The sequence below is a fragment of the Alosa pseudoharengus genome, unplaced genomic scaffold, assembly GCF_046254945.1.
Source record: "Alosa pseudoharengus isolate Yale_2024_CS ecotype anadromous, Long Island Sound unplaced genomic scaffold, YU_APseudo_1.1 YU_APseudo_1.1_scf_9, whole genome shotgun sequence".
Taxonomy (NCBI): Eukaryota; Metazoa; Chordata; class Actinopteri; order Clupeiformes; family Clupeidae; genus Alosa; species Alosa pseudoharengus.
Genome location: NW_027468881.1, coordinates 27109597 through 27124596, shown reverse-complemented (window position 1 = coordinate 27124596; position 15000 = coordinate 27109597). Strand labels below are relative to the sequence as shown.

Here is a 15000-nt window from a genome sequence, read left to right as displayed (position 1 = left end):
CTGGGCCATGTAATGGACAAACGGTGGTCGGCAGCGTTAACTTGATTTCCATACATGTATTAATATGAATAGGTGTTTCTGTAAACCTAGGGACAATAAACAGCCATCTCTGTTACAAAAACGACCAGGTAATCGCTCACTGAAGAGGAAACTATGATAAAACATTGTTTTCCTCAAAGCATGGATTTGACGACAGTACAAGCCGGACATGTCACGTTAATGTTAAATACATCCGAACGCTAGGTGGCAACGTTGTATTACATTTCACATACATACGGTGACATCATTAGAATTATGTGAGCTTCACAATTAAGGAAGTTGCAAATATTATGTAATTTATAATGGGAAATTATTGGAAATGTTATTTCTTGTTTATTCTAATTGCAAACCACACACATCCATTCGTAATCACACGTACACATTAATACTGAAAGACTCTAATTTCGTTTATTTGATGTTGCCCCTAGCAACCCTGGTGGGTGCAGCCTACAGTAGTCCAGTTTCAGAGTGACGAGTTCGTGGCCAAACAAGTGCCCAAAATGTTGGTTTCCATGTGTAGAACTGTGCTGGATGGTGTGTGTCCTTTATGAAAGTAAGTGTTTTATAGAGTTACAGACATGAGTCATGTTGTAGTGGTCAACATAAATGTGCCCCTTATGTAATTAGAATGCTAAGCGGAGAAGCATGCTAAGCAGAGATTAAGTATCATTAATTTCTTGTGTGGCTAGCTATAGGGAGGAGATGTATGTTGCTAATTGGGATTTATGTTGTTTAGCGTAATGTCATGGTCATTTAATATGAGATGCTTGCACTCGTATCTTCGTCACTTGTAACTTTAGGATTGCTATTTTTTTTACTAACAGTAATTCACGAAGCACTTTAGCCCTAAAAGTAGCACCTAAGTCTGTGACAGCTTAAAAGAAGTGGCGAGGACTCCCAACGCGATGTTTTGAAATACGTCTATTGTCTACAGGAGCTAACAATCGCGAGGGAACTTGCATTGTAGGCATAACTAAGGGATGCAATAACACCACCAACAACCAAAACTAGCCTACTCATTGTCAACATGTACATTAAATGTAACGTTTCATGTGAATCAAATTAAAATGTTTTCTTTGCAAACGTAGGCATATGGTGACAGATTAATTTAATAATGCTGCTGTGTGAATCACGGTAAGCACGAATGAAGTGGCCACTTCTTAATGGGACCCACTGTATGGAAGTGGGCTGCCTGATTTACAGACGGTGGTTTAGAGTAATATGAAGTAGGCTATTCCTTTATTCTGAGATACATCTGAGATAGGCTACATCAATAGGCTCTCAAAACAACCCCTGGCTCACAAAACAATCCCAAACAGACATAAGGTCTTTATAGAGCAAATCCATATAGATTATTTGTCAAATAAACCAGTAAAACATAATTTGTCGGATGGAATATATAACATTCACACTCATAGCTCATATTTTTTTAAATAAATCAGTGAAAAAGTATCCTGACAAACAAGCAGCTTTTTAATGCCTTGGTCATATTTCATAATTTCAATTCCTCTGTAGGTTACCTGATAGCCCAGTTTGAGAGGCGCAAGACGCGTGACATTATTTATTTTTGCAGCCAATCACTGCTGTCATTTTATTTTATTGATTTGATCTCAGTCATAGAAGCTAAATTCGAAGGCAGGCCAAAGGTAAAATCCAACAAACCGCATTCAACCCGCAAGCCAATAGTTGAATAGCCCTCTCCTAGAGCTTTTGAGATATTGCCACTGCTCCAACACTGAAAGGCACTGTTACAATGCCTGGATCAAGCCAGGTTCAGTAGCGTATGCCACTGTCTGCTCACGTTGGTGACCGGACCAGGGCAAGCACACTTTCGCAGTTCCCGCCGGAAATGCAGTCTAGTTTTGTTTGTCTTTCCAGTCAAAGCTCCAGAGTTCCAGTCAAGACTCCAGTGTTCCAGTCAAAGCTCCAGTGTTCCAATCAAGACTCCAGTGTGTTCCAGTCAATACTTCAGAGTTCCAGCCTGATGGGATCAGCATAGTGTGCTTCAGCGGGTGCAGGAGCCAGAGCCTGACTCAGTTGTTCAGTAAAAGTTTCCAATCTCTCAGGGCTTCAAATGATCCCAAAATGGTTTGTACCCTATGCAGCGTTCAATAGCATAGTGCAGCAGTATTACCAAAGCACATTTCCAAAAAGCTTAGTTGAGCAGCCTATCTGAAGACTTCACAGCAACTGCATCACTATCATTTAACTATGGTAACCTAAGCGGTACAATAACTTAACAACCCCAGCAACACACACACACACACACACACACACACACACACACACACACACACACACACACACACACACACACACACACACACACACACACACTCTCATCTCAGGGGGAGCTGTGGCACAGGCGGCACCATACTACATTTGGGTCGTAGTGCCCATGGGGACCTGGGTTGGATTCGTTCAGTCATTTCCTGTCATTTCCTGATCCCACCACATATCTCTCTCCCACTCTCTGTCCCTCTCCACTGTCCTACCAATATAGAGGCAAAACCCCCAAAAATATACTTCGTCCAAAACACACACACACACACACACACACCGACCAGTCAGGCCATTTATTGCTAGGCTGGTAGAAAACCTTTGGGACAATGCTTGTTTTGATGTCTATATAAAGGCAGCCTAAATTCAAACTAGTTTGTGTATAAACTTCTTATAAACATCAACTCTGTGAGGGACAGAAAAGAGACAGAAATTAACAGGCAGGAATATGGAGAGAGAGAGAGAGAGAGAGAGAGAGAGAGAGAGGAGGGGGAGCAGAGACAGAGACAAGAAAGAGAGGATGAGACAGAGAGAGAGACAGAGAGAGACAGAGAGAGAGAGAGAGAGAGAGAGAGACTAGAATGAGTAGACAGTGTTTCTTTCTCTCTCTCTCTCTCTCTGTGTGTGTGTGTGTGTGTGTGTGTGTGTGTGTGTGTTTGCTTGTGTGTGTTTGGTTGTGTTGTTGGAGATGACAGCTGAGAGCTGCAGGTTTTTTGAGACTGAGCAGCTTAGGGAAGTTTATGCAGCGTGTGTGTGTGTGTGCGTTGGCGAAAGGAGATGACAGCTTAAAGCTGCATATTGTCACTATGACAGAACAGCTTAGGGGAATGTAAAAGACAAGTGTGTATGTGGAGTATGTGTGTGTGTGTGTGTGTGTGTGTGTGTGTGTGTGTGTGTGTGTGTGTGTGTGTGTGTGTGTGTGTCTGGGAGGCTATCAGAAAGGAAGGGTCATGTTGTAACACCAGTACAAATATCCCTCCCCACCTCCGTCGACTCCTTGTCACCACAAAGACACAACAACATGGAAAACACTACTGGAATACATGCTGAAAGCGGAGCGTCTGCAACAAACTTCCCAGAACCTCAGCAGGCAGATGGAAAATGCTGATGGCAGCAGCAGGGGACGATTATATGATGACTGTATTGCATGATATTCTCAGGGCCCCTGCAAAATAAATATACATTTTTGAGAACATGCCGGGACCCAGTAAGCCCATGACATTCTCTATTCCTGTATTGACAAGAAATAGAACACAAATGCATCGAGCTTATAGGGTAAACCAGTCCGATCTCCTACCCGTACCACATCAACCTCAGATTTCCCCCATGGATCATATTTCCCCAACACTTACAGCAAAACTAGCACTCCTAAATATCAGATCTCTTTCAAACAAATCATTCTTAATTAATGATCTAATTTGCACACACAACCTTGATTTTTTTACTTTTAACTGAGACATGGTTAGATCAAGCAAACAGTGCTACTACTCTCATCGAATCAGCTCCCCCAAATTCAGTTTTTTGAGTGCTACCAGAGCAAATAAAAGAAGTGGGGGGATAGCCACAATTTTCAAGAAGTATTTTCAAGTGCAATCAGTCGTCATTCGGTGACTTTACTTCATTTGAATATGTGTGCACGCATTAAGTCTTCTCCTCAGATTTTATTACTGACAATTTACAGGCCTCCAAAACATTCAGCTAAAGTTTTTCTTGAAGAGCTAGGTGATCAGTCATTTGCATAGAGTTTGGCTGTCTTATTATATCAGGGGATCTAAACTTGCATGTGGATAATCCTGAAAACAATTATGCCAAAGGAATTCATTGCACTAATCGATACTTTCTCCCTAACACAGCATGTACAGGGGCCAACACACTCTCTCGGCCATACCCTCGACCTTGTTATCACAAAGGGTCTTGATGTCTCTACAGCTGTTAAAGACCTGGCCTTATCTGATCATTTCTGCGTGTTCTTTGATGTGTCTATGTCCCCACACACTCAAAACACAGCTATGATGGTAAAAAGGAGAATCATAAATGATCAGACAAGTGCTCTCTGTCAGACTCTGTAGAAGACTTATTTGATCACTTTAATGCAAAAATGGCAAACATTATGGATGACATTGCTCCATTACAATTCAAGAAAGTTAAGGACAAATAGAAAGCACCATGGAGGCAAAATCCAGCAGTTAAACTTCTAAAAAGAGAGTGTAGGAAGACTGTAAGAAAATGGCGTAAATACAAACTTCAGATCCACTATGAAATCCATAAAGAGATGCTCCGCACATATAACTCTGAAATATGCAAAGCAAGACAGTTTTTCTTTTCTAATATTATCAATAGAAGTTCAAATAACACTCGTATTCTATTTTCAACTGTTGATAAGTTAACAAATCCCCCCTCACAATTAGCGCCTGAACTTCTCTCAACTAATAAATGCAATGAGTTTTCATCTTTTTTTAAAGGTAAAATTTACAAAATCAGACTCATATCTGCTCAATTACCAGTGTTTGGAATAACGCCGTTTAAAAGAACGGCGTTAGGTAACGACGTTATTTTTTCACTAACGGGGTAATCTAACTAATTACTTTTCCCGTCGTTAAAAACGCCGTTAACGTTACTGGACGTTAAATGCAGTGCGTTACTATGCATTGATATAATAAACTGTGTAATCAGTAACGCACCCTGGCTCACAGCTAGTGAGGAGGTGGGTTAATAACGACGTAAGCGATTATGATTGGCTAAGGCAGAGTCATGTTTCATGATAGCCAATCAGAGCCAGTGTTTTTACACACTTGCCAGCACACGTGCCACACACACACACGCAACAGCTAAAATAGAGATTTGACGAAACAACAGAGGGCAGGAGCAATCCGAAAAGTTGGCATTTTCAAGGTGGAGATATAAGCACTACCTCAAATTCATCAAGGCAAGAATGTGCATGTAATGTGTACATTATGTCCAGGAGCGAAGACTTTGTCAACATCCGTTGTAAGCAACTCTAATTTAATGAAGCATCTCACACACGCATCTAAAGCTAGTGGCCAAAAAAACCGATACCTCCACCACAGATGATAGCTCGCCATCCACTAGCAAAGAAGGACTCGGAGCAAAGTCCTCCAAGCAGCAAAAGCTAGATCTTTCTGCCTCACAACAAAAACCTATGACACAGGCTGAAGTCAACCGTAAGTCTGTCGATGTGCAATATCTTGAATTTCCCCTTGGGGATCAATAAAGTATCTATCTATCTATCTATCTATCTATCTCAAATTCTTTGACATATAGCAACTTTTGTTTTTGTAACAGTAACGCAAATAGTTACTTTCCCTGGTAACGAGTTACTCTTATCATAGAGTAATTCAGTTACTAACTCAGTTACTTTTTGGAACAAGTAGTGAGTAACTATAACTAATTACTTTTTTAAAGTAACGTTCCCAACACTGTCAATTACTAATTCAACAACCTGAACTTCCAGCAACAAACAGAGGGAAACTTAACTTGATGTCAGAGTTCAGCTTGATAGACTACGAAACACTTGAAAAAACGGTACAGAATCTCAGCTCTTCCACATGTGTCTTAGACACTCTGCCTACCAATTTCTTCAAAACTGTTTTTCACCTCATAGCGGCGGATGTCCTTCAAATTGTAAATGTATCACTGCTGTCTGGCACTTTTCTTAAGTCACTGAAAACAGCTGTTGTAAAGCCACTTCTCAAGAAGAATAACCTGGATGCCTCCATGCTAAACAATTACAGGCCCATATCCAATCTACCTTTTATTGGCAAAATTATAAAAAAAAATAGTCTTTAATCAATTAACCACCTTCCTAACATCAAATGGGTATTTTGATTACTTTCAGTCTGGTTTTCGGGCAAATCACAGCACTGAAACAGCTCTCATTAAAGTTTCCAATGACATACGCCTCAACACCGATTCAGGTAAAACATCAGTCCTAGTGCTACTGGACCTTAGTGCAGCATTTGACACTGTTGATCACAATATTTTACTACACAGACTAGAACACTGGGTTGGATTTACAGGCATAGTTATCAGCTGGCTAAAATCATATCTACAAGAAAGGAGCTTCTTTGTTGCCATCGGAAACTGTACCTCAACACCAACGTCCTTGACCTGTGGTGTTCCCCAGGGCTCGATCTTGGGGCCACTATTATTCAACCTCTATATGCTCCCACTTGGACAAATCATCCAAAATAATTTGATTTCATATCATAGCTATGCAGATGACACACAAATTTACTTAGCTCTGTCACCAAACGACTATGGTCCTCTTGAATCTATGTGTCAGTGTATAGAACAAATCAACACCTGGAGGTCTCAACATTTTCTTCAGCTGAACAAAGAAAAAACTGAAGTAATTATATTTGGTAAAAAGGAGGAAAGACTTAAGGTTACCACTCTCCTTGACACAAAAGGGTTGAAGGCAAAGGATACTGTTAAAAATCTTGGTGTATTAATTGACAGTGATCTAAATTTCAACAGCCACATGAAAGCGATAACTAAATCAGCTTTTTACCACCTCAAAAATATTGCCAAACTCAGAGGGCTGATGTCAAAACATGACTTAGAAAAACTCATTCATGCATTTATCTCCAGCAGGGTTGATTACTGCAATGGACTGTTCAGAGGCCTTCCTAAAAAGACTATTAAACAGCTTCAGGTGATACAAAATGCAGCAGCTAGGATTCTAACAAAAACTAAAAGAACTGACCACATTACTCCAATTCTTAAGACTCTTAAGAATTGACTTTAAAGCACTATTGCTTGTTTATAAATCAGTAAATGGAGCAGGACCTAAATACCTGTCAGACATGCTTCAGCAGTACACACCTTCTCGTCCTCTCAGGTCCCAGGTGAAAAACCTGTTAGTAAAACCTACTGTTAGAACTAAACATGGTGAAGCAGCTTTTAGCTGCTATGCGGCTCAGCTCTGGAACCAACTTTCGGATGACATCAAAAAGGCCCCAACTGTAGCCAGTTTTAAATCTAGACTTAAGACCAAACTGTTCTCAGATGCTTTCTGCTAACTGCGCCGAGTTACAAATTCTGAATCTGCCTTGATAATTATTCTACCTTGTCTTTTATTACTTTTTTACTACTTTTGCCTTTGTTTTTGCTTACTAATTATTCTTTATTTTTAAATGATTTTACCTTGTGTTTTATGTTTTCTTTTTATTATGATCTTTACCTTTTAACTATTCTTTGACTATATTGCCCTTCTATGCTTTGTTATTATTGTTTGGTTTTGTTTATGTAAAGCACATTGAATGACCTCTGTGTATGAAATGCGCTATATAAATAAACTTGACTTGACTTGACTTGTGTGTGTGTGTGTGTGTGTGTGTGTGTGTGTGTGTCTCTCTCTCCCCTGATAAGGGAGGGTCCCAGTATCCATCTTTCTGAGGAGGTTTGTGGGATTGTTACGTCTGAGAGGCTGCATGTGGATATGAGCCTATTGTGTGTGTGTGTGCGCGCATGTGTGCGTGGGTGTGTCTGCGTGTGTGTGTATGTGTGTGCGCGTGCATTTGTGTGTGTGTGTGTTGCTGGGGTTGTTAAGTCTGAGAGGCTGCACATGGATACGAGCCCACTGTTTCACACACCTCCAAGCCAGTGAGGAGTCACTGACTCTCTGAAGGTGAAGCAGGAGAATGACTCCATGCCAGTGACTCTATGCCTATTCTGATTGGCTGTCTGAGGGTCTAGCAGAAGAGAGATTCTGATTGGCTGTCTGAGGGTCTAGCAGAAGAGAGATACTGATTGGCTGTCTGAGGGTCTAGCAGAAGAGAGATACTGATTGGCTGTCTGAGGGTCTGACAGAAGAGAGATACTGATTGGCTGTCTGAGCGTCTATGGGCCAGATGTACTAACGCTTCTGCGCCCACTTCAGGTGTATTTGTTTCGCAACGTGCGTATAAAATCATGGCGAGGTATGTAAACAGGCTAGCCTAGAAATCTAGACGCACCCTAGTGGCAGCAAATTTAATTTGCTGCCCGGGTTAGTCTAGCAACTCTAGCAACGCGAGCTGGAAAAATGAAACTTCGATAGGGCCAATCACATCGTGTATAGAGTCGTTAGGCGGGCTTAACATAATGATTGATGGCAGAGTTGAAACTGTTCAGCGTGAATTCCCTCCCTCCCTCTTTCCCCCTCTTTCTCTCTTAACTCACTCTTTTACTTCCTCCCTCTATCCCCTTTCTCTCGTAACTCTCTCTCTTTCACTCCCTACCTCTATCCCCCTCTTTCTTTCTTAACTCTTTCTCTCACTGCCTCCCTCTATCCCCCTCTTTCTTTGTTAACTCTCTCACTCCCTCCCTCTATCCCCCTCTTTCTTTCTTAACTCTCTCTCTCACTCCCTTCCTCTATCCCCCTCTTTCTCTCTTTCAATCAGTCTCTCTTTCTGCTCCCTTTTCTTCTAACTCATCCCCCCCCTCTCTCCATCCTTCTCTCATGCTACTCTGACGTGACCTCTACTACGCTGCACTGTGTGTGGGAGGTAGGGTTGCAAAGGGGCGGAAAAATTCCGGTAAAAGTTGGGGAATTTTGGAAATATTCCAAATTGGAAACTTTCATGGAATTAATGGGAATTTACGGGAATTAACTGGGAATTTTGGGTAATTCATACAAACTGTATCGTATACAAACATTAACATTTTGTTTCGTAATAAGCAATATGATTTGTATGTTGGTATTTTCGCTTAGCTTAGCATACAAAGCTAGCTAGCATGCTAGCGGGAATCCCATTCTCTGCCTATGGTTTACTAGCGTGCTAAACTAGCAACACTGAACTGCCCAAGATACACCACACCACTCAACAACAAAATCCGATTGGTTGGAACATTTTTTCCCCATGCATATGAACGCACCATAGGTTTCCTTTATGTCAAGCAGCCTATGCCGATTGCTGGGTGCATGTGATTGACATATGTGCAGGGTAGAAATTTGATTGAAATTGTATTAAATCAGGTTGTTTTAACTAATATTAGACTGCAAGATGGGGTTTTGTCCACTACATTTAAGTTCCCTGTTATAGACTAACTTGCCATATTAAAAATTCCCAGTTTATTCCCATTAATTCCCGTTTATTCCTGTTAATTCCCATATATTCCCGTTAATTCCCTAGAAAGTTTCCAACTTTGAAAATTCCCGGAATTTTGCAACCCTAGTGGGAGGGAGTGGATGTTTTTTGGAAGTGATCATCAGCGCAACAACATATGCGTGAACACAACCACACACACACAAACACACACACACACACATTGAGTTCCAGATGGCCAGTGCTGCAAGTCCTCCTTCTGTGATGTCCTACACATAGAAATCAGATGCACACACACACATACACGCAAATTCTCTCTCTTCTCCCTCTCTATCTCTCTCTTTTACTCCCTCTCTTCCCTCTTACTCTCTCTAACACAAAGAAACACTCACCCTCACTCACATGCAAATTCTCTCTCTCTCTGTCTTGCTCTCTCTAACACACACACACACACATACACACACACACACACACACACACCACAGCTAACTCACTACAACACACACACAAACACACACACACACACACACACACACACACAGTATCTGATGAGCCTCACAGGTTAACATACACACCACAGCTATCGTAAAAGCACCAATTACCGCCCCTTTCGTTCGAAAATTCTAAAACAATGATGTTTTTTGATACTTCAATATAACATTTGATAAATGAACCTTACATTTTTCAGTAGCCATAGGTGTGTAGATTTGAACAAAATCTGGTTTGGTTCTTACCGGGGCTTTTACTGCCTGAATCCGATTTTGTTTACCATGCTCTGGGCCAGATGTACGCACATTTGCGGAAGTACAGTAGTGTTATCAGCGCCATGGACAAACCGCAGATTGCGAACGCTGTCAGACCCAAGTTTCCATCGTATTTATCAAACTTTCAATCCATAGTGTAACTTGCGCCTTTCTCTGCCTTACTCCACCCCCTACCGCAATTTACAAGCGCAGTTGAATGAAGTAGGCTATGGAAGATTGGTCAAATCTAGCAAGTAGGAAAGTTTAAGTGGATGACGTGAAAGTGAAAGTAAGACATTCGAAAGGCCAACGAAAGTTAAGGTTGCTTTTGATATAGTACAAGACGCAAAACTGGTGCTCTAAATAGTGATTCTGTTGTCTTTGAAAGGTTCTCTTATTGACGCATTTAACTGCAATTTGGATTAACACCTGCTTTTACAAGGCGAAAATATTTAGGCGCAGAATAGACGTGCGTTTTCACGGCCAGTTTTTGTACACACCGCGGAATACATAATTAGGTGCTCTTTACGTTTCCCCTCCCATCTCTTTACGGTAATCTCCCACTTTACCCTTGACCCTCCCATGAATGCATATGAATGCATGAATACGCCTGAAGTGGGCGCAAAAGCGTTAGTACATCTGGCCTATAGTGTGGGTGTGGTGGTAAAATAAGAGGTGGGTAAACTATGAATTCTGTGATCCCGGTAAGGTGGACTGTGCCATGCGGTATCGGATTTTTAAAAATGGCATTCGGAACATGTTTGATGATGGTGGAGGTTATTGTCCAATGTTTATAACAATACCAGTGGTATTAAATGGTTCTAGAGTGTTGATAAGTGCAGATATTGTAAATGTGGATTGTACAGTGTGATCTTTGAATGTTAAAAGTTGCAATTGGTGAATAAACTCTTTTGAGAGGTGGACAAACTCTAAAACTCTAATAAGAGGTGGATAAAATCTATTTCTGAAATTCCAGAGGTGGATAAAGTGTGTTTACTTGCATTTAGCCTCCACTAGATCCCTGACACACACATTTACATATCTATTCAAGGCCACCTAGATACCTTCTACGCACAGCTGTCCATTCAAATCAATCTCTTAAGCATCCTTTCTGCTCTGCTTAAGACACTTTTTGTATATTGTGTGTCAGCCTATTTTCCTGTGGATCGTGTATATATGTGAAGCTTGTATGCTAATATGCTTTAAAGGTGTATGTATGGTGATGCGGTGTTGAACTGTAAGATGCCGTGCACACACACACACACACACCTGCTCTGTACGGTGATGCTCTGCTGGTAGAGGCGGCCGTAGCTGCAGATCTTCAGGTCCAGGTCGGGCTGCGTCACACACACTGGTGCGGTCACCGCCGTCCCGCTCACACTCACACTGATCTAGAGGACAAAGGGCACCACTGAAGCTCAACACAAAATCCCCAATGTGTGTGTGTATGTGTCTGTGTGTGTGTGTGTGTGTGTGTGTGTGTGTGTGTGTGTGTGTGTGTGTGTGTGTGTGTGTGTGGGAAAATCTGCTGAGATGGTGCTAAAGGAGCAGGAGACACCATACTGCCTGGCAGTCTGGTTTTCATGTGTTCATGTGTTCAAGTGTATGTGTATATGTGGTGTGTGTTATGTATGTGTGTGTGTTTGTGTGTGTGTGTGTATATGTGGTGTGTGTTATGTATGTGTCTGTGTGTGTGTGTGTGTGTGTTTTCATGTGTGTGTGTGTGTTATGTATGTATATGTGGTGTGTGTGTGTGTGTGTGTGTGTGTGTGTGTGTGTGTGTGTGTGTGTGTGTTTTCATGTGTGTGTGTGTGTGTGTGTGTGTGTTATGTATGTATATATGTGGTGTGCGTGTGCGTGTGTGTGTGTGTTATGTAAGTGTGTGTGTGTGTGTACGTGTGTATGTGTGTTTTCATGTGTGTGTGTGTGTGTGTGTGTTATGTATGTATATATGTGGTGTGTGTGTGTGTGTGCGTGTGTGTGCAAGAAGAGCAAGGGGCACTGTACCGCCTGGCAGTCTGGCTCTGAGAAGCTGATCTGGAAGTCCAGGTGGGCATCGCCGGGGATTGTGGGATTGAATGTGATGTGGATCTTGGTGCTGCCGAAAGGGCCCACCTCACCCTCTCTGACCTGGAACAGGAAGTGAGGTCATTTTGTGGGGGCGGGATGGTAAGCGCCTCCAGAGAGGGTTCAAGCGGAGCGAGAGGCGCAAACGTTCGACAATTTCCGCGTTCGATTATGCAGACCAGAGTAAACCCTCGCTGCACTAATGTCAATGGAGACTTGTGGAATTTTACCAATAAATTGGTCATTATGTATTTCTGGATTTGTTGAGGGTTTTTTGGAAAATGTTGTCATAATCTGTATATGTTTGGGATCATTTCAAGCCTAAAAGTGTAATTTTTTAGTGTTCGGATTTGTAATAAAATAACTTAATATCAGACCATGCTGCTGCCAGTTACTGTCTGGCTGTTAGCATGCTAGCTAGCCTCTTAGCTAAGGTAAGATTTTAAACGGAGAAGTGTTATTACTTTGAAATGACAACTAGCTGAATAACATTACTGACATTAGTTAAATTGAATAGTTTATACTCAAGTGAATTTGCAACAGTATATTAAGTTTAAACGAAGTCCTTCAACTACTAGTCACTTGTTAGCGCATAGCTGTATTGCCATAGCTACTCCCATCCACTTGTATAGCGTTTTAAGCTAGCGTTAGCTAGCTAGCTAGCTCAGTTCACATGACTAATTAAATTAAATTAAATTCATATCATGTCCTAAAGAATGATTCATTTGTATCATACATGATTATAGACAATAATACTGTGAACACAATTATGTTTTCTGCTTGTTAAAGGAACACGCCACCCAAAATCAGTAGTGATATATGTTCTTACCGTAACTTTCACGAGTTGAGTCGTACCTCTCCCGCGTCGGTAGGTGCACTCAAACGCTCTGTCGCGCGGCACGAATGTGTTAGCATGTTGCTATGCTAGCGGGCTCTGCCGTGGCCGTAGAGAGAGGCACATAGCAGTATTCAAACACCTCCACGTTTTACCTACTTAAATACAGTTGCACAAGTAGTTGATGAAAAATGTTAGGGCACACAACATGAAACGTGACGATTTTCCAAGCGAATAAACATGAGAACTACAATGTGTGGCGCAATAGCACTTGGGACTACTTCGACCTAGCGTGGTAATATTATTAACACCTAATTGTAAATCCTATCCACCACAGAGTTTAGAATCCATGCTGGATCGACCCTCAGCCTCTCCCTCCCCTCTGAGCGAGAGAGGCACACACACTAGAGATGCACTGATGGGCTATTATTTCAACCATAACTGCATAGCAAAACTTATCATCCATCAGCCATCCATCAGCACCAAAGTTTGTTGACCAATTTTCAAAACTGCACCTGCCCACCATCCGCTGGTTGTTTTAATGTAGGCTATATGGGTGATGCAGCGCTGCTGACGTGAGGCTAGAAAGCCCTTGCCTGTTCTAGAAAGACTGATCTAATGCAGCAAATATATTAAAAGGCAAAAGTCGTACATTGGCTAGGCCTATCCCCAGAATATCAGCAGCAAACTCAGTCTCTGTCGCGCAAAACAGTCTCCAAATAAAACGCACATCGGCCTGTTGCCTATTCTGCCAGCTTGTGACAATATATCGTCCAAAATGCTTGATTGCATTGCATTCTCCACATTTTTAGCTACATTTTCATGTACCACATCAGCATTTTTGTTCAGTGAATCTTTTGTAAATTGCTTTACAATTACCGTCGGGCCTATAGGCCTATTGCCTGGCTTGCCTCAGCTTCGGTCACGTCCTTTTACAATTTTATCATTGTAATAAAAAACGCAATTTGCCACATAATTTCAGCATGCTCCTGGCCTACTAATTAATGCCTATTGTACTTTATTTTTTGCAAAAAGAAAGAAATCCTTGATAAAATAACAAGTCATTCACATTATAGGCTACTTTACACACTGTTATGTCAGGTTGACTGACAAGCCTGTTCTGAAGACTCCCATTCATTTTGACTGCACGAGCGCGTCTTTTTCAGACAGACATCGCAATTCATTTTATAGCAGGCCATCGGACAAATATGACGCCTAGATATTAAAGAAACTCCGACTACATTCATTCTGAAAGTCCACCGCACAACAATGCAACGTGCATGTTCACATTTTTAGTAACAACCGCCAAACTTGCTTGCTTGCCTTACACATCTAAGTTTTCCGACTATTTTTCTTACCTTCTTTTTCCGCTGTGGATGTTAGTGAGTTTGTAGAAGTTTTAGCTCTTACGTTCTGAACATCTCGCACTGCCATCGCCCGATGTCATTTCTTAGTCATATCACTCTCTGTCTCTCTTTTAAATGCCTATTCCCTGAATGGTAGGCTACAATTATGTGTTTTATATATAGGCTAATATCTAAACAAAATAACCCAGGCAGTCTCATCTAGGATATAACACAGGTTGAAGTTGGTTCTATTTAGGGAGGTGAACATCTGTAGATGACTCAGAAATGACATCGGAAGACAAGGAGTGAATATGGCAAGAGGCAAGCCGAAGTCTGCTGACAAGGGCCCGACGGTAATTGTAAAGCAATTTACAAAAGATTCACTGAACAAAAATGCTGATGTGGTACATGAAAATGTAGCTAAAAATGTGGAGAATGCAATGCAATCAAGCATTTTGGACAATATATTGTCACAAGCTGGCAGAATAGGCAACAGGCCGATGTGCGTTTTATTTGGAGACTGTTTTGCGCGACAGAGACTGAGTTTGCTGCTGATATTCTGGGGATAGGCCTAGCCAATGTACGACTTTTGCCTTTTAATATATTTGCTGCATTAGATCAGTCTTTCTAGAACAGGCAAG

General features: G+C 41.5%; 1 protein-coding gene across 1 annotated transcript in view; it reads right to left on the bottom strand.

The window, feature by feature from the left end:
* Positions 1 to 15000, bottom strand: part of cfap74 (cilia and flagella associated protein 74) — an 87173-nt gene that overhangs the window by 42914 nt on the left and 29259 nt on the right. Inside the window, exons 19-20 of the mRNA XM_076277258.1 lie at positions 12119 to 12241; positions 11381 to 11502 (exon numbers count right to left, since the gene is read on the bottom strand). Of these exons, the coding sequence (XP_076133373.1) occupies positions 11381 to 11502; positions 12119 to 12241 (245 nt within the window). The remainder of the gene's footprint in view (positions 1 to 11380; positions 11503 to 12118; positions 12242 to 15000) is intronic.